Source organism: Archocentrus centrarchus, chromosome 24 (assembly GCF_007364275.1).
Source record: "Archocentrus centrarchus isolate MPI-CPG fArcCen1 chromosome 24, fArcCen1, whole genome shotgun sequence".
Classification (NCBI taxonomy): domain Eukaryota; kingdom Metazoa; phylum Chordata; class Actinopteri; order Cichliformes; family Cichlidae; genus Archocentrus; species Archocentrus centrarchus.
In genome coordinates, this window is record NC_044369.1 from 6,665,898 (window position 1) to 6,684,329 (window position 18,432).

The 18,432-nt window shown below is 37.0% G+C and overlaps 3 protein-coding genes across 4 annotated transcripts; all 3 read left to right on the plus strand.

Moving 5' to 3' along the window:
• LOC115773980 (gap junction Cx32.7 protein-like) lies at nt 1–4,340 on the plus strand. 2 transcript variants are annotated; one of them, XM_030720967.1, is made up of 4 exons: nt 1–201; nt 1,022–1,167; nt 1,445–1,630; nt 2,189–4,340. In XM_030720967.1, the coding sequence occupies exons 2-4, from the start codon at nt 1,039–1,041 to the stop codon at nt 2,792–2,794; spliced, it is 921 nt and encodes a 306-aa protein (XP_030576827.1). In that variant the 5' UTR covers nt 1–201; nt 1,022–1,038; the 3' UTR covers nt 2,795–4,340. The 2 variants fall into 2 exon arrangements, with proteins under 2 accessions (XP_030576827.1, XP_030576826.1); XM_030720966.1 differs by having other exon boundaries at nt 2–201; nt 1,019–1,167.
• A 171-nt stretch (nt 4,341–4,511) lies between these two features.
• On the plus strand, nt 4,512–6,597 carry gja13.1 (gap junction protein alpha 13.1). The gene is made up of 2 exons (XM_030720968.1): nt 4,512–4,642; nt 5,212–6,597. The coding sequence occupies exon 2, from the start codon at nt 5,239–5,241 to the stop codon at nt 6,091–6,093; it is 855 nt and encodes a 284-aa protein (XP_030576828.1). The 5' UTR covers nt 4,512–4,642; nt 5,212–5,238; the 3' UTR covers nt 6,094–6,597.
• An 897-nt stretch (nt 6,598–7,494) lies between these two features.
• LOC115773983 (gap junction Cx32.2 protein-like) lies at nt 7,495–10,748 on the plus strand. Its single transcript, XM_030720969.1, has 3 exons — nt 7,495–7,640; nt 8,416–8,549; nt 9,428–10,748. The coding sequence occupies exons 2-3, from the start codon at nt 8,421–8,423 to the stop codon at nt 10,085–10,087; spliced, it is 789 nt and encodes a 262-aa protein (XP_030576829.1). The 5' UTR covers nt 7,495–7,640; nt 8,416–8,420; the 3' UTR covers nt 10,088–10,748.
• The last annotated feature ends 7,684 nt before the right edge of the window (nt 10,749–18,432 follow it).

Sequence of the window (18,432 nt, forward strand, 5' to 3'; positions counted from 1 at the left end):
GATGGTCGGTTAAACTTCAGCATAATTTCTGCTCACATTCATTTCGGGGTTGCTGTGTTCTGGATGGTGACCTTCCAGATAAGTTGCTGAGTGAACAATAAAACAAGGACAGCTGCTTCTTCACGTCCTGCTTCGTCGTCTTCTTGCACCATTGCTCTCTTCATCCACCTTTCCTTCTCGCTTTTTCAGTTTGTTCAGCTGGTAAGTTGATATTTATACATACGTAGTCTCTGATTTCAGCACGCCAAACTAAAAATTCAATTATGTTGATGTTCATGGTCTGGAAAAATGATAGTTCATGGATTAATGTTGGAATATATTTATGCTATGAGTTAAGTTTCATTTGTACCATTATGCAAGGATGCATCATCATTGTGTTTGTATCTAAATGGTTATAGTTATGAGCCACTGAATGTAACTAAGTATGCAAATAAGGACCAGAGCTGGCAAAGACAAAACTTTAAAGCACCTGCAAATCATATATTTATAGTCATGTAAAAATCAATGCAACGCAATATGGAGTAGGAAAGCCACACAAGCAACACAAAATGCTGAATTAAAAGTTAGTAGCTTCAAAATGATCACTTAAAAGAAACGCTGCCAAATCAAATTTAATTTATGATTTCAAATCTAAGTTGACATCGGCTCGTTTTACTCTGGCAGATCCGTCTGTGTTTGCACATGTACAGTTAAGCTCAATTTCTCACGTTCTTTGAATTATGCTCGGCGGTAGTTGGTGTTAACCGAGGCTAAGGTTTCAGTGTCCAGCAGATAAGTGTGTTTTGGAGGCTTGAAATCAGCAGCCGTGGCCTCTATCTGCAAAGTCACAAGGCTGCAAGAACTGATAAAAGTTTGGCCTTGAGAGAGAAGCTGTCTGTTCTGACCTTAACAAGTAACTACAAGTCTGTTTGCAAAATGGTGTAATGGTGTAAATGCATCTGAAATCGTGTAGGTATCCTTTCAGAAATGACTTCATCAGAACGGTTTATTTCATTTTCCATTCTTCTTTAACTGAAAGCAGGACAACTGGTGATTGAAATGGGTGAATGGGATCTGCTGGGCCACTTGCTGGATAAAGTGCAGAGCCACTCCACAGTGATTGGCAAAGTGTGGCTCACTGTGCTGTTTATCTTCCGCATCATGGTCCTGCGCACCGGTGCTGAGAAGGTTTGGTCATATTTTCATAGGATATATCACAGTGAAAAGTAGGAGTATTTGTAATGTACAAAACAAATAGTTGTATTAAAATTAAAGTGTCATTATGGGAGAAATACAGCAATGGAGAAATTTTTGAGTCACAACTTTTTAATTAGAGTTTAAAGGAAAAAGCCAGGAATACAAGCCAGTGAATTTTCAGTGGTGAAGCAGCTACAGTTTAAAGTCTGATGTTTATAGTTTAATAGTTTATTTTCTTCCATAACACTTTTCCTCTGATCTCATCCAGGTGTGGGGAGATGAACAGTCGGATTTTGTGTGCAACACTCAGCAGCCCGGCTGCGAGAACGTCTGCTACGACCTCGCATTCCCCATCTCTCACGTGCGCTTCTGGATTCTTCAGATTATTGCAATAGCGACTCCAAAGCTGTTATATCTCGGTCACGTCCTTCATGTTATCCACGCCGAGAAGAAGGTGTGTCACACCAGTAGGTGTGGTAGGATAGCATGACTGCTCAATACTTGTTTTGTCATCAGGAATGCCACACTATAGGCAAGTGAAGCAGGGGGCAGAATATATGCCTGTGTCCATTTGTGCTATCTTTAGGGTCGGGGTATCAAGTCAAGCGAGTGTTGATGTCTACAAAGCTTTTGTTTTAGCTGAAACAACACTGGCCTAATTAAAGCTCGATGGCTTAAAAAGCAGCTTTTTTGTCTAATGCTTGTTTGAACAATCAAAAAAGCTTCTCGGTGCTTCTCCAACTTAATCATATTGTTAGCTGTTCCCCCATATGCTCATATTACTCTAATATTTTATATTGTGCTCATATATTTTGCCAAAATGTGAATGAAAGCACATTTTGGAACAGTGTGGCAGTTTGGAGTAACTGTTTAGCCTTATTTTGGCTAAACAGTTTGGAACTGTGCGAGCTTGTGTGGACTGCCAGAAGTTTAGGTTGCAGCTCCAAATCTGAAGTCTTTTTCTGTTTACTGGAAAATGTCTGACTTTGTGTTCTTGCTCTTCTAATCCAAGATGAAGGAAAGAATGAAGAAGCAGGAAGAGCTGGATGACCAAACTAATCTGCTCCTCAGGAGGGCCTACAAAGTTCCCAAGTACACCAAAAGCAGTGGCAAGATCAGCATCCGTGGCCGCCTCCTTCGCAGTTATGTCCTCCATCTCCTGGCCAAGATCGCCCTCGAAGTTCTGTTTATTGTGGGTCAGTACTTTCTCTACGGTTTCTCCCTCGAGACTCGTTATGTCTGCACCCGCTTCCCCTGCCCTCACAAGGTGGACTGCTTCCTGTCCAGGCCCACAGAGAAGTCAGTCATTATCTGGTTCATGCTGGTGGCAGCCTGTGTCTCCCTCCTCCTCAGCCTGGTGGAGCTGTTCTATCTGTGTGTGAAAGCTGTGAAGGAGTGCATGGAAAGGAGGCAGGATTACACTGTGACCCCAGTAACTCCTCCACAGTCAGAAAGGAAAGCTTTTAAAAACCGGGATGAGATCATTCAGAATTATGTCAACCTGGAGCTGGAGCTGCAAGGACGAAAGTTAGGGGTGAACGGCATCACAGGTGGAGTCAGTGAGGTTCCTAAAAATGGATCATCTGAGAACAACAACACGAAGGAGATCCACATCTGAAGGATAAAGCCAGTGATTTAGCGTACAAATACTGTGGCTCCTGACTTTGGCTTTGGGGAGGAACGGCGTGTGCGTGCATGCGTGCGTGCGTGTGTGTGCTGGGGAGGGGGGGGGCACTAAATAAAGCAGGTGGGTGAGAAAATGGGCAGTTTGTGTAAACAAGTCTCAGTCACATGCAAAACGCTGCTGAAAATGGCTACTCTTTCACAAAAGTCAAAAGAAGTTTGCTGGATAGATCCATGATCACAATGAATCAGATTCAGTTTTTGATAATTGCAATAACAGATTCAATGAATCTCATACTCAGCAGTGGTCACAATATAACTGTCCTTTTCTTACAGTGCATTATTCTTTTTCTGATCTGAACCACCCCTGTATGTAAAAGCAACAGAAAATATATAGTAAAAGTTTATGTGCAAAGTCCAACTCATAAATGCAATATTTACTTTAACTTTAGGAGGAAATGAAAACTAAAACTAAACTAAACCATTAATATGTGTGTTTTGTAATGCATGCAAAACTGATCAAATCTGGAGCTAGGAAGAGTTTCACTTCCGGGTTAAGTAAAGGTTAATAAATGAACTAAAATGTATCAAGCTGTGCAACTATTTATAGGTCTCTGCAAGAACATGAGCGTGCAGAGTTTCTGATTCAGAATGTTTTATTAGTTGAAACTGAGCATCTAAAAGCATTAGGCAAACTGTCTGTATTTAGGAGTGTCTTTTAACCCTATCTAGGTTAGACAGAGCACTTTATAGTGTGTTTCTCATTCACTTGTACTCAAACAAGCAATCAGACACCAACGGTGATGGATCTCTCGTGCAAGGTGCTTGCCTGCAGGAGCAGCGTGGGGTTAAAGGTCTTTCTTCGCACGTCTGAACCGCCAACTCTGCAATTAGTGGACAACCTGCTCCGCTGCCTGAGCATTTGCATATGTCATAAGTACAGTGCAACGAAATGCAGATTGCATCTAACCAGAAGTGCTTGAGCTGTGATAAATAAAAGATCATATGATAGCATGAGCAGTATATGCACAGAAGTGCAATAATATACTTAGTCCGGGGGGTTGAGTAGTGCAGAGTATGTGGGGAAATATACTGATTAACAGTTATATAAGACAGAATAAAGACTGGAACAAAAGACTGGCATTTAGATTGGAAACAGCTAGCCTGGCTCTGTCTAAAATTAACAAAACGTCATGTGCCATCTCCTTTGAAGATTACAGATTAACAGGTTACATCTTAGCTTTTAACCTGCAAACGAAGAAAGGAAAGCCTTTGAATTAGTAGATGACCTGCTCTACATCCTGGATGTGATCATTTTTGGCTGGCTGGAATCTAGTTGATACTGTGAGTCACAAAAATGATCAATGCATCTGGCTGAAAGTCATCTACAGTCTCTTCTGACACATTTATGACTAAGCTGACAAATGCTTCGGCATTTGTAAATCTAAAAAATATATACCAATTTAGAATAACACAGAATAATTCAAATGTCCACTTTTTATTTGTATATAAAATCCACACAAAAAAACAAAAACAAATTGCAAATAAATATTTTATAAAATCCACACACCTGTTTATTTATTTTCAAACTTCAGTGCCGTTACATAGAGACATATCTTGTCCTCTGAACATGCAACTGAACACTTGTCAATTATTACACGCTCGCCCCACTGAGTCTGGTCTTTCCTAAACCGTTTCTGCGCCCGTTAGCTGACATTAACAACGTGACATTAAAGCCAGATGTGTGTTGCGCAACATAACCTCTGAGCACAAAACTCCAAGGTCCAACGAAAGCTGGTGATCTGTCCCAACCAGGCGCAGTCCTTTCTGACCAGATCTGCAGGTAAGATGCAACGATTTCTGTTCTCTGCTAAAGATAACGATCATTTTCTCAAAAAATAAAACTATTGTATTGGAATCTTTCTAGAGGGACGTTATGCAGGAGGTTTATTTCTTACATTTTCTAAGAACGTCGCTTGTTATTAATTTACTTTTCAATCATAATTACTTTTTTTGTCGAGCGATTGATTTCTTTAAAAGTATAGCTTAAAAAAACTGGCATAATCACGTTATAGTTTAATTTAACCAAATATTTCAAGGAATTTATTTATTTTTTGTTTTTTTTCTCTGTGTGAACTTTTTATCTCATTTGTATCATGACACAGAGTCTGTTCTTTTGTTCTCCGAGGATTAATGATTATGTGGGGAAAAATGTTGACCAAAAAGCTCAAAGTTCAGAATACTGTAATTTTTTCTTCCTTCTCAGATTTTAGGACATAAAGCTGATCCATCTACAGAGAACCGAGCTGTTTTATTCACCAGCAGTTTATTGATTAAAGAATAGGTTGTGGTTAATGTTTCAGTAATAAGGTGCGGTGTTGTGTGGTTACAATGTTTCCTTTCTTTTCTCAGATTAGTGGCTGAGCATCATCATCAAAGATGGGAGATTGGGGATTTCTGTCAACGCTGCTGGAAAAAGTCCAGTCACACTCCACTGTGATTGGTAAGATCTGGATGAGCGTCCTCTTCCTGTTCAGAATCATGGTTTTGGGTGCAGGTGCTGAAAGCGTGTGGGGGGATGAGCAGTCAGATTTCATCTGTAACACTCAGCAACCTGGTTGCGAGAATGTCTGCTATGACTGGACATTCCCCATTTCGCACATTCGCTTCTGGGTGCTCCAGATCATCTTTGTGGCCACGCCAACTCTGATCTATCTGGGCCACGCCATGCATGTCATCCACAAAGAGAAAAAGCTGAGGGAGTTGATCTCCAGCCCTGGTGGGACCCAGTACAAAAGGCCCAAGTACACAGATGAAAAGGGGAAGGTGCACATCAAGGGGAATCTGCTGGGGAGCTATCTAACCCAGCTTGCATTCAAGATCGTCATTGAGGCCGGCTTCATCGTGGGTCAGTACTACTTGTATGGCTTCGTCATGGTCCCCATGTTCCCCTGCTCTAAGAAGCCCTGCCCCTTCACTGTGGAGTGCTACATGTCTCGACCCACAGAGAAAACCATCTTCATTATCTTCATGCTGGTGGTGGCCTGCGTTTCTCTGGTTCTAAACGTCGTTGAGATGTTCTACCTGATTTGTACCAGGGTCAGGTGCAGGTCCCGAGCTCGCACTCAGATTACCTCAGCAAAAAACCCTGCCGGCCTCTCAGATCCGAGGTGGCCAACTACAGATGACATCCTCAAGCAGAACAGGATGAACACAGACCTCGAGGCCAGCCACAGTATCGGGGGAAGCTTAGATGGGGCCAAAGATGAAAAACGACCACTGAGTGGACATTAAAAACCACATCTGTGACAATGAAAATGTGTCATCTTACTTCATGGTTTTTTTGTTCAGATACATCCAAGGAACTAAAATGACAACATAATGGCAAATAATGTGTTAATATATGCTTAGAAAAGTCTTCAGAGTATACATTGTTATATTTTTACTTCTATTCTTCTTCTATTTGCTTCTATTCTATAGTACGTGCTTGAAAATCCTCTAATAAAAAGTGCAATACTGACATATTTATCTTATACAAACAAACATTTGCTGCCAGTAGTATACTGTAAAATCATGAAGCACAGCAATTTACTGTAAAGTAGATTAGAAGGAAAACTACTGGCACGCCTGCCACCAGTCTGTATCCCCAGTCACTGAACCTGCCCTTTAAGTTATTGTCTTTATTTTCTGTGCCTTGATTTACCTGCTGAAAGATGATGATGATGATGATGCTGTGTGTTATATGTTCATAACCTTTTTGTATACATATTTGTTTTGAATAAATGATTTGAACTTGAATAGTTCTCTTGATTTTATATGTTCACACTTCACAAACACCTTTTTTAAAAATAAATAAATAAAATTAACTACACATATTTAATGTAACTTCATGGCTACAGCTAATAATTATGTTTTATTATTAATTAGTTTAACAGTTATTTTTTATGGTCAACAAATCCCATTTTGCAAAAGTTATTTTATATAAAGTAAATATATAGTAAATAAAATAGTAAAAAAAGTAAATAAAATATTTTTATTATAAAGTTGTTACATATTAATCACCTGGTGGGTTATTCAGATCTATAATTCATATACATCTGGTATTTCTTCTGTGTGGGTGCGGCTGTTAGGTTAACTGATATTGGACACCTCCCTTCATTCAAACTTTGATTAGAGACAGTGAGAACATCTACATCAAATGCAAAATATAAAGAAAGAACCCCTAAAAAAGTGTGGCATAGTACATGAAATGCATCATCTCTGCATATTTCAGTTCAATATTTCAATCATTGTGAAGCTTATAATATTAAATTTACTCGATTTGTTCAGACTTGAAGCCTTTTTTGCTTTGACAAAATCAGCCTGTTTGTTGAGTCCTCACACGGTGCAGGAGGGTCACTGTTTGACTGAACATTCATGTTCATGTCATTCTGTGCATGCCCTTTAGTCACTGCTGTTACTGTTTTACTAAAGATGTTAGCTTTATAGATGCATAACTGACAAACCTCTTTGAATGCAAAACATTAAAGAAGCTTGTCACACAGCGATAATAATAACAACCAATCACATGAAACTAATGCAAAGACAGAAAAAAAATCAGCACAAGTGGTTTATAAGTCTGCCAATCATTAACCTTTTCTGTGTTCAACCCAAATTTGTCCACAGGAGATTTATCATTTCCAGATGTCATGACAACGTGACAGCTCACACACTTGCACAACTTCATCTAATCTAAAGTTCAAGGTATCATAGACACGTTTGGTTTGGTGCACTCGCCACCATTCAGCTGCACCACTGGTGACTGGTTCGTTTGTCTCCAAGAAGAGCGTCCAAATTCAAAGGTAAGCTAAAGAATTACTTTTAAAATGCTGCTTATTTAAAATGTATTTATTTTAATTTATAAAATGTAATCAGGCTAAACTTATGGTAATAATTTTGGACTAAGATACAAATGAGCTCAGCCACAAAGCGATCTTAAGATGCATCTTGCCATGTATTGACTGATGAGGACTGAAGGTATTAATAGGAGTGTAAGTGAGACAGTGATACACTATCTGTAATTTGTGAGGATGAACATCAGATTAACTACATATTTTCATATTAAATGAAGCAATGATATGCAGCAAGTACACTGCATATGCCCTAAAGGACTTTCCTTTCATATGATAAAAATACAGCTGCTGCATATAAATTTCTCTCTTGTTTGAAATCCAATCAAATATATTGATTCCACAGCTCCTTCTTTACCCTCTAAAAATTCAATCGATTCAGTGGGGATGCTGCCACATGATTGTGTCTTTGTTTTGCATTAAGCAATTATACCTAACTACATGTTATTAATTAAAAAAAATAAAATGCTTTAAAATTTGAGGCCTATTTAATATAAAAATTTAACTTCATAAAGAACAGCAAATACATTTAATTTGAGGGTTTGTCTCCAGTGGATCTCTTGTTATATTTGGACATAATATACAATATATACAACAGCTAAATAATCAAAACATGATTTCCTCAGTGACACATTTCTTTTCTAACGGATTTTGAGAGCTAGAATTTGATGAAACTTGTGGATTATTTACATCTTGTCAGTCATTAAGGATTTTCATTTGTTTTCAGACACCATGGGTGAGTGGGGATTTCTGTCGTCGCTGCTGAATAAGGTCCAGTCCCACTCCACGGTCATCGGGAAGGTCTGGCTCAGCGTGCTTTTCATCTTCAGGATCATGATCCTTGGAGCTGGAGCTGAGAAGGTCTGCTTCTGCTTTTCCATCGTTTGTTTGGAGAATTATACATAACTCATGCACCTAATGTACTTTTATGAGTTTTGGCCTTTCAGATGAAAAAATGCCCTCTGGTGGCCATAATGGAGACACAACTCCACAACTCCAGAGTAAAAGCAACAGAGAAGCTGAAATTCAGATAATGCTTTAATGCGGTACATTAAGACCGACAAACAATCATCAGGTTTATTACAATTCATTTTATATATATATATATATTTTTACTTTATCCTCTTGATAATAATATAAGAATTATGTATGTCATTTTTAAAGTCAAATTTCCATTCCTCATTAATGGCACAGCTACAGAAAAACTAATTTATTTAATATTTCAACAGCCCTGAACGTTAACAGTGGCCAGAAGTTATTAACCATAACAGTAGTTTCCGTTACGGTGGCCTGTTGCCAAACCTTAAGATTATTCTCAGCCACACAAACACAAGAAATCCCATCAGACATCCACTGCAATCAATGAAAAACTGAAACACTAATCACAACACAATAAAATCAATGATTTGAACTTAAACCATACATTGTGTCCCAGGACTCCTTGCATTCACCAATGCGGACTATTCATACTCAGACAAATCAACTGCAAATTATTAACTGAAAAAAGTACAAATAACTCAGTGTAAATGGGTTAATTTATAAAACTAGTATAAATTAGGTTAAATGAACTCATTTAATATACATAAGGATGTCGTTTGCATTTACACTTCAGTGGAGATCCTTGATGATTTGTGCTTCTGTGTAACTAAATTTAACACCTTTATAATACTTTCGAATAACTTAAAGTAACACTTGTTGTACATAATAATAATAATAAAAAATGCCTTTCAACATTGCAGGTTTGGGGTGATGAACAATCCAAGATGATTTGTAACACCAAACAGCCCGGTTGCAAGAACGTCTGCTATGACCAAGCCTTCCCGATCTCACACATCCGATTCTGGGTCCTCCAGATCATCTTCGTCTCAACACCGACACTGATCTACCTTGGTCATGTCATGCATATCATTCACAAAGAGAAGAAGCTGAGAGAATATATTCAGACCCACTCTAGCAGTGAAATAACCAAAGGTCCAAAGTATTCTGATGAGAAAGGGAAGGTCCAGATTAAAGGCAATCTGCTGGGAAACTACATGGTCTCCATATTTTTCAGGATCCTCCTGGAGATAGCATTCATTGTGGGGCAGTATTATCTGTATGGGTTCGTCATGGAACCATTAATCGTCTGCTCCCGAGCCCCTTGTCCCTTCACCGTTGAGTGTTACATGTCTCGACCCACCGAGAAGACCATCTTCATCATCTTCATGCTGGCGGCGTCCTGCCTCTCTCTTGTACTCAACGTGGTTGAGATGTTCTACCTGATATGTTGTCGCTCATCCAGACGAAGGTCCAAAACGGTGCCGATGACCGCTGTTCCCCTTCACCCCCGTTTCGACAGCACCACCATGATGAGAAATCAGAAACTCAGCCTCAATGATGTGAGTCACAGCACAGCCTGAGGAGCGTCGCTTTGATCCAGTGTGCAAAGTCTGAACAATAAAAAAGTGGCTAATAGGGATACAAGAGGCCAGAGCACACATTTGTAAAAAAAAAAAAATAAAAAATTCCCTCACAGCTATTTATTTTTAAGTGGTAAAAATTCGTGGAATAAACACATTTCCAGAGATATGAAAAATCTAAAATAATATGATGTATGGAGCAAATTTCTTTGTCCTTGTTTAAAATTTTACTTCAGAGTTTGTACATAATGTTAAAAGCACCGTTTTTGGTATTTGTTGGAAATAGTGACTTAAAACTTCCTGACAGTCTGATGTGGCCTGTGACTGCACGGGCTAAATATCTTGGAGACCAGATTTCTGAACCCACTGCTGATACTTTATATCTGGTTCAGTTTGCTTTGGCTAAAAGTCATTTTGTAGCACTAAAAAAGTGGGGGTTGTTAGCACTACTTTGCTTTCCAAATGTCTTTTTTTTTTCAGTTTTTCTGGGTTTTTTTGTTTCTCTCATGTTGATAATTATACTGGGATGGGGATTTTTGGAAATGTGACTTATTTAATTTAAAAGGATTTGTTTTTCATGTTTGTATATTAATACAGGTGAGTTCATGTGGCTTGTCTTTGTACCTCATGTAATCTTAATAAATATTGTTGAGAAAACACATATGCTTTTTGTTTTAATGTTTGGAGTTTTGTCCAAAACATTTTAATGTTTTGCATCTCTGTTTATGTTTCATTCTCTTTGTCTCAGAAACTCTTGGATAAGGATTTCTTTTGATCTATTATAAATGGCTCATTTAGAAGCAGAAAAACATCAAAGACAAATTTCAAAGGCTTACAAGGGAAATAAACACCAATGCTCAGATGTAGAATATCAGATCAAATTTTTTTTTTTAAATTGTGGATTATGAAGCTCTGGTACTTACAGAGTAGATGTAATTAACCTCAAAGTGTCATGCAGCTCTGGAGTTCTTTATTTGTCAATATGGATTACATGAACACAAATTTACATGAATGGTGCACATAATTTAACTGCTCAGTTAAATTAAAATCACCACATAGGTCCTAAATGAGTTAAGAAACAATAGTTTGCCAACACCTTTGACACAACTTATTAAGTGATGTTGCAATATTGCTTTTAAAGCTTGTTTCCACTGCCCCCAAGAGGTCACAAACAAACAACAGGTTTAAAGGACACCTGTAGAGTTTGAAGAGTCTGATAAGGACTGTTAGGAACAAAAGAAATTCCCATCATTTTAATGGAAATGAAAATTATCAATCTACAGAGGGATGAGTTCAAAGACACCTGGAAAATCAAGGTGAAAAAATGATGCGGCAGTCTAATCCACTTTGCCGAAATTTCATTGCATCAACTCAAACTGGTACTTCTTATTGTTCCCACGTACTTCTATGCATGTCTGACAACATCAGGGCATGCTCCTAATGACACAGCAGTTTGTCTGCTGAAGGACCACCTCCCAGATCAGGGCATCACTGAGCTCCCGGACACTGAGGTGCAACCTAGTGGCATCCGATGGACCAAAACATAATGTCTGAGAGGTGTTCCATTGCATTTAGGTCAGACAAGCGTGGGGGCTAATCAATAATACCAATTCATTTGTCCTCACGGAACTTTCTGTACACCCTCACCACCAGGGGCGTAGGAATGTGTTTCCTATTGGGGGGGACACATATCGGAAACCTGACAGATCCATAAATACTCTGAGAAAAGCATAAAAAAAAAATGCTATTTGATCTTTTACTTTCTTATTTTTCAAATGTTTCTTGGAAAAATAGTGTTGTGTAGACTTATATGATTGCATGTATAATTTACATATGTATGTTTTATAATTGTAGGACATGGGCAAACTGGCTTGATAAATGTTACCAATGCACAGATAAATGTTACCAGTTCACAGTGCATAGATAAATGTTAACAATGCACAGATAAATGTTACCAGTGCACAGATAAATGTTACCAGTGCACAGATAAATGTTACCAGTGCACACATAAATGTTACCAGTGCACACATAAATGTTACCAATGCACAGATAAATGTTACCAGTGCACACATAAATGTTACCAGTGCACAGATAATTGTTACCAGTGCACAGATAAATGTTACCAGTGCATACACAAATATTACCAGTGCATAGATAATTGTTACAAATGTATAGATAATTGTTACTAGTGCACACATAAATGTTACCAGTGCATAGATAATTGTTACCAGTGCACAGATAAATGTTACCAGTGCAAAGATAAATGTTACAAATACACAGATAAATGTTACCAGTGCACAGATAAATGTTACCAGTACACAGATAAATGTTACCAATGCACAGATAAATGTTACCAGTTCACAGTGCATAGATAAATGTTAACAATGCACAGATAAATGTTACCAGTGCACACATAAATGTTACCAGTGCACAGATAAATGTTACCAATGCACAGATAAATGTTACCAGTGCACAGATAATTGTTACCAGTGCACAGATAAATGTTACCAATGCACAGATAATTGTTACCAGTGCACAGATAAATGTTACCAGTGCATACACAAATATTACCAGTGCATAGATAATTGTTACAAATGTATAGATAATTGTTACCAGTGCACAGATAAATGTTACCAGTGCACAGATAAATGTTACCAGTGCACAGATAAATGTTACCAGTGCACACATAAATGTTACCAATGCACAGATAAATGTTACCAGTGCACAGATAAATGTTACCAGTGCACAGATAATTGTTACCAGTGCACAGATAAATGTTACCAGTGCATACACAAATATTACCAGTGCATAGATAATTGTTACAAATGTATAGATAATTGTTACTAGTGCACACATAAATGTTACCAGTGCATAGATAATTGTTACCAGTGCACAGATAAATGTTACCAGTGCAAAGATAATTGTTACCAGTGCACAGATAAATGTTACCAGTGCAAAGATAATTGTTACCAGTACACAGATAAATGTTACCAATGCACAGATAAATGTTACCAGTTCACAGTGCATAGATAAATGTTAACAATGCACAGATAAATGTTACCAGTGCACAGATAAATGTTACCAGTGCACAGATAAATGTTACCAATACACAGATAAATGTTACCAGTGCACAGATAAATGTTACCAGTGCACAGATAAATGTTACCAATGCACAGATAAATGTTACCAATGCACAGTGCACAGATAAATGTTACCAGTGCACAGATAAATGTTACCAATGCACAGATAAATGTTACCAGTGCACAGATAAATGTTACCAATACACAGATAAATGTTACCAGTGCACATATAAATGTTACCAGTGCACAGATAAATGTTACCAGTGCACAGATAAATGTTACCAGTGCACAGATAAATGTTACCAATGCACAGATAAATGTTACCAATGCACAGTGCACAGATAAATGTTACCAATGCACAGTAAAATTTGTAAAATTTAAAAAGATCTAGGCTAAATGGGAAAAAAAAAACAAAAAAAAACATTGTGGTAAATTATCCAGAATTTGTTTGACTCTGTACAAATTTCATTGAAATTTGAGTTTGTTTATATGTCAAAGTATACGCCTCCTAAATTTATATCAAATGTTTATTTTGTTCTATTTATTTATTATAAATTTTATTTTTACTTGTTGGTTTTCATATAATTATATGTTGAGTTATCTTAAGAAAACTTTGGAAAAATAAAGGATGGGAAAAAAGAGGGCTCAGTCTGCCAACATGAGTTTAATGAAAAGATTGATTTTTTTATTTATTTTTTTTATTTTACAATTTTAAAATTGTGTAATAGATGTTGAGCAGCAAGGCGGCATGGTGGTTAACACTACTGCTAGACTGACATCTAGGTCTGGGTTCAATTCCACCTTGGCCCGGGTCTCTCTGTGTGGAGTTTGCATGTTTTCCCCATGTCTGTGTGGGTTTCCTCCCACAGTCCAAAGCCACGCAGTTACTGGGGTTAGGTTATATGGGCAATTTAGAGTGACCAAATAACCTAACCACAGTCCAAAGCCACGCAGTTACTGGGGTTAGGTTATTTGGTCACTCTAAATTGCCCATAGGTGTGAATGGTTGTCTGTCTCTCTGTGTTAGCCCTGCGACAGGCTGGCGACCTGTACAGGGTGTACTGTGCTTCTCACCCTATGTCAGCTGTGATAGGCTCCAGGCTCCAGATGACCCCCCCCCCCCCCCCTTCCCCATGACCCTGAACAGAATAAGCGGAAGAGAATGGATGGATGGAGATGTTGTAGCATTGAAACATTCAAAGATAAAACTTTGTCAAGCATCATCTTCGTCTAGTAAAGGGAAGGGAAATGTGTCTGTAAAAACAGTTAGAAGAAGAAGAAATTTAAAAAAAATGTTACAGAATTCATTAAATTTGATTTAACCATACTTGTGGACACTCTATTATATCTATAATTTTATGGTTTAAAACTTACTATAAGTTAACTATTTTTCATTCCTTGAAAATCAGTAGTAGTTATCACATTTTGCAGATAGAACCTTATAATTCCAAACAAAAAAGGAGCTTTTAGAATTAGAAGGTTCTATCTGCATTATACTTGTTCAAAAAAAAAAAAAAACCCATTTGCACATTTAATAGGATTTTGATATTACTGATTTAGAATACATATAGGGTGTGTTTCATAATCATGTGTGAACAAGACTTATTCCATGTGTAATTTTTGCTATAAAGAGTGCAAAGACTTTAAAGCTCAATATCTCAAAACTAGTCAGAACATAGATAGAACCTTATAATTCTAAGGGGACAAAATGTTACCAATGCACAGATAAATGTTACCAGTGCACAGATAATTGTTACCAGTGCACAGATAAATGTTACCAGTGCACAGATAATTGTTACCAGTGCACAGATAAATGTTACCAGTGCACAGATAAATGTTACCAATGCACAGATAATTGTTACCAGTGAACATATAAATGTTACCAGTGCATACACAAATATTACCAGTGCATAGATAATTGTTACAACTGCACAGATAATTGTTACCAGTGCACACATAAATGTTACCAATGCACAGATAAATGTTACCAGTGCACAGATAAATGTTACCAGTGCACACATAAATGTTACCAATGCACAGATAAATGTTACCAGTGCACAGATAATTGTTACCAGTGCACAGATAAATGTTACCAGTGCATACACAAATATTACCAGTGCATAGATAATTGTTACAAATGTACAGATAATTGTTACTAGTGCACACATAAATGTTACCAGTGCATAGATAATTGTTACCAGTGCACAGATAAATGTTACCAGTGCAAAGATAAATGTTACCAGTGCACAGATAAATGTTACCAGTGCAAAGATAATTGTTACCAGTACACAGATAAATGTTACCAATGCACAGATAAATGTTACCAGTTCACAGTGCATAGAAAAATGTTAACAATGCACAAATAAATGTTACCAGTGCACAGATAAATGTTACCAGTGCACAGATAAATGTTACCAATACACAGATAAATGTTACCAGTGCACAGATAAATGTTACCAGTGCACAGATAAATGTTACCAGTGCACAGATAAATGTTACCAATGCACAGATAAATGTTACCAATGCACAGTGCACAGATAAATGTTACCAGTGCACAGATAAATGTTACCAATGCACAGATAAATGTTACAGTGCACAGATAAATGTTACCAGTGCACAGATAAATGTTACCAATGCACCAATGCACACTTGAAATGTTCACAAGAGAGCCAATCAGGCTGCTTCTTTTTTGTAATGTTGGTGCCCAATTTCAAGCAAAGGAGCAGAGGAGATGCTAGAGAAAATGTTTCATGGTAAGCTGGGGCTGTTTACAAGACATCTAAAGCTTGAGGATTTTAAAAATGAGTTGACAACAGACAGAAGTACTAATGGCAGGAAAATTCTTAACTTTTGATTTCTTTTTTGTTAGATTGCACTGAGCTGTTTCTTTGCACTGTTAGCTACGAAGCTAGCGAGCTAACACTAGTTTTGTATTGTTTGTCTGTGGTCAGTGCTAACATAAAAAAACAAACAATCTAGTTGGTAATATTGAGAATAGTCAAAGGTCATAATATAAGTTACCTCACGTATAAAATATTATTGATTGAAGAATGACTTCAGATTTTAATATATTCTATGACCTAGCAGTGGTACCATGCTAATGAGTTCTGTCTATTTTTATTTCTGTCATCAAACTCCAGAAGAGCAAGTAAAAGAAAAAACACCAGAAAAGGGACGGCAAAGAAATTGTTACATTTTTCCTGAATAAATCTAACCAAAAGAAAACAGTTCATTGTCAGTGACATTTTTATAGCAGAATGATTTTAATTAAAGATCCAAGTTTAAAAAATCTACCTTTTAAGTGGGATGAGCTTTTATTTGGATTTTTGTACTCAGTGGACATGGACTCAGAATCTAAATGTTTATTCAGAATTTTAAAGAATGCTTTTTCAGGTAGATTGCAGCTTGTAAAATTTAAAAAGATCTAGGCTAAATGGGAAAAAAAAAACAAAAAAAAACATTGTGGTAAATTATCCAGAATTTGTTTGACTCTGTACAAATTTCATTGAAATTTGAGTTTGTTTATATGTCAAAGTATACGCCTCCTAAATTTATATCAAATGTTTATTTTGTTCTATTTATTTATTATAAATTTTATTTTTACTTGTTGGTTTTCATATAATTATATGTTGAGTTATCTTAAGAAAACTTTGGAAAAATAAAGGATGGGAAAAAAGAGGGCTCAGTCTGCCAACATGAGTTTAATGAAAAGATTGATTTTTTTATTTATTTTTTTTATTTTACAATTTTAAAATTGTGTAATAGATGTTGAGCAGCAAGGCGGCATGGTGGTTAACACTACTGCTAGACTGACATCTAGGTCTGGGTTCAATTCCACCTTGGCCCGGGTCTCTCTGTGTGGAGTTTGCATGTTTTCCCCATGTCTGTGTGGGTTTCCTCCCACAGTCCAAAGCCACGCAGTTACTGGGGTTAGGTTATTTGGTCACTCTAAATTGCCCATAGGTGTGAATGGTTGTCTGTCTCTCTGTGTTAGCCCTGCGACAGGCTGGCGACCTGTACAGGGTGTACTGTGCTTCTCACCCTATGTCAGCTGTGATAGGCTCCAGGCTCCAGATGACCCCCCCCCCCCTTCCCCATGACCCTGAACAGAATAAGCAGAAGAGAATGGATGGATGGAGATGTTGTAGCATTGAAACATTCAAAGATAAAACTTTGTCAAGCATCATCTTCGTCTAGTAAAGGGAAGGGAAATGTGTCTGTAAAAACAGAAGAAGAAGAAATTTTAAAAAAATGTTACAGAATTCATTAAATTTGATTTAACCATACTTGTGGACACTCTATTATATCTATAATTTTATGGTTTAAAACTTACTATAAGTTAACTATTTTTCATTCCTTGAAAATCAGTAGTAGTTATCACATTTTGCAGATAGAACCTTATAATTCCAAACAAAAAAGGAGCTTTTAGAATTAGAAGGTTCTATCTGCATTATACTTGTTCAAAAAAAAAAAAAAAAACCCATTTGCACATTTAATAGGATTTTGATATTACTGATTTAGAATACATATAGGGTGTGTTTCATAATCATGTGTGAACAAGACTTATTCCATGTGTAATTTTTGCTATAAAGAGTGCAAAAACTTTAAAGCTCAATATCTCAAAACTGGTCAGAACATAGATAGAACCTTATAATTCTAAGGGGACAAAATGTTACCAATGCACAGATAAATGTTACCATTGCACAGATAATTGTTACCAGTGCACAGATAAATGTTACCAGTGCACAGATAAATGTTACCAGTGCACAGATAAATGTTACCAGTGCACAGATAATTGTTACCAGTGCACAGATAAATGTTACCAATGCACAGATAATTGTTACCAGTGCACAGATAAATGTTACCAGTGCATACACAAATATTACCAGTGCATAGATAATTGTTACAAATGTATAGATAATTGTTACCAGTGCACACATAAATGTTACCAATGCACAGATAAATGTTACCAGTGCACAGATAAATGTTACCAGTGCACACATAAATGTTACCAATGCACAGATAAATGTTACCAGTGCACAGATAAATGTTACCAGTGCACAGATAATTGTTACCAGTGCACAGATAAATGTTACCAGTGCATACACAAATATTACCAGTGCATAGATAATTGTTACAAATGTATAGATAATTGTTACTAGTGCACACATAAATGTTACCAGTGCATAGATAATTGTTACCAGTGCACAGATAAATGTTACCAGTGCAAAGATAATTGTTACCAGTGCATACACAAATATTACC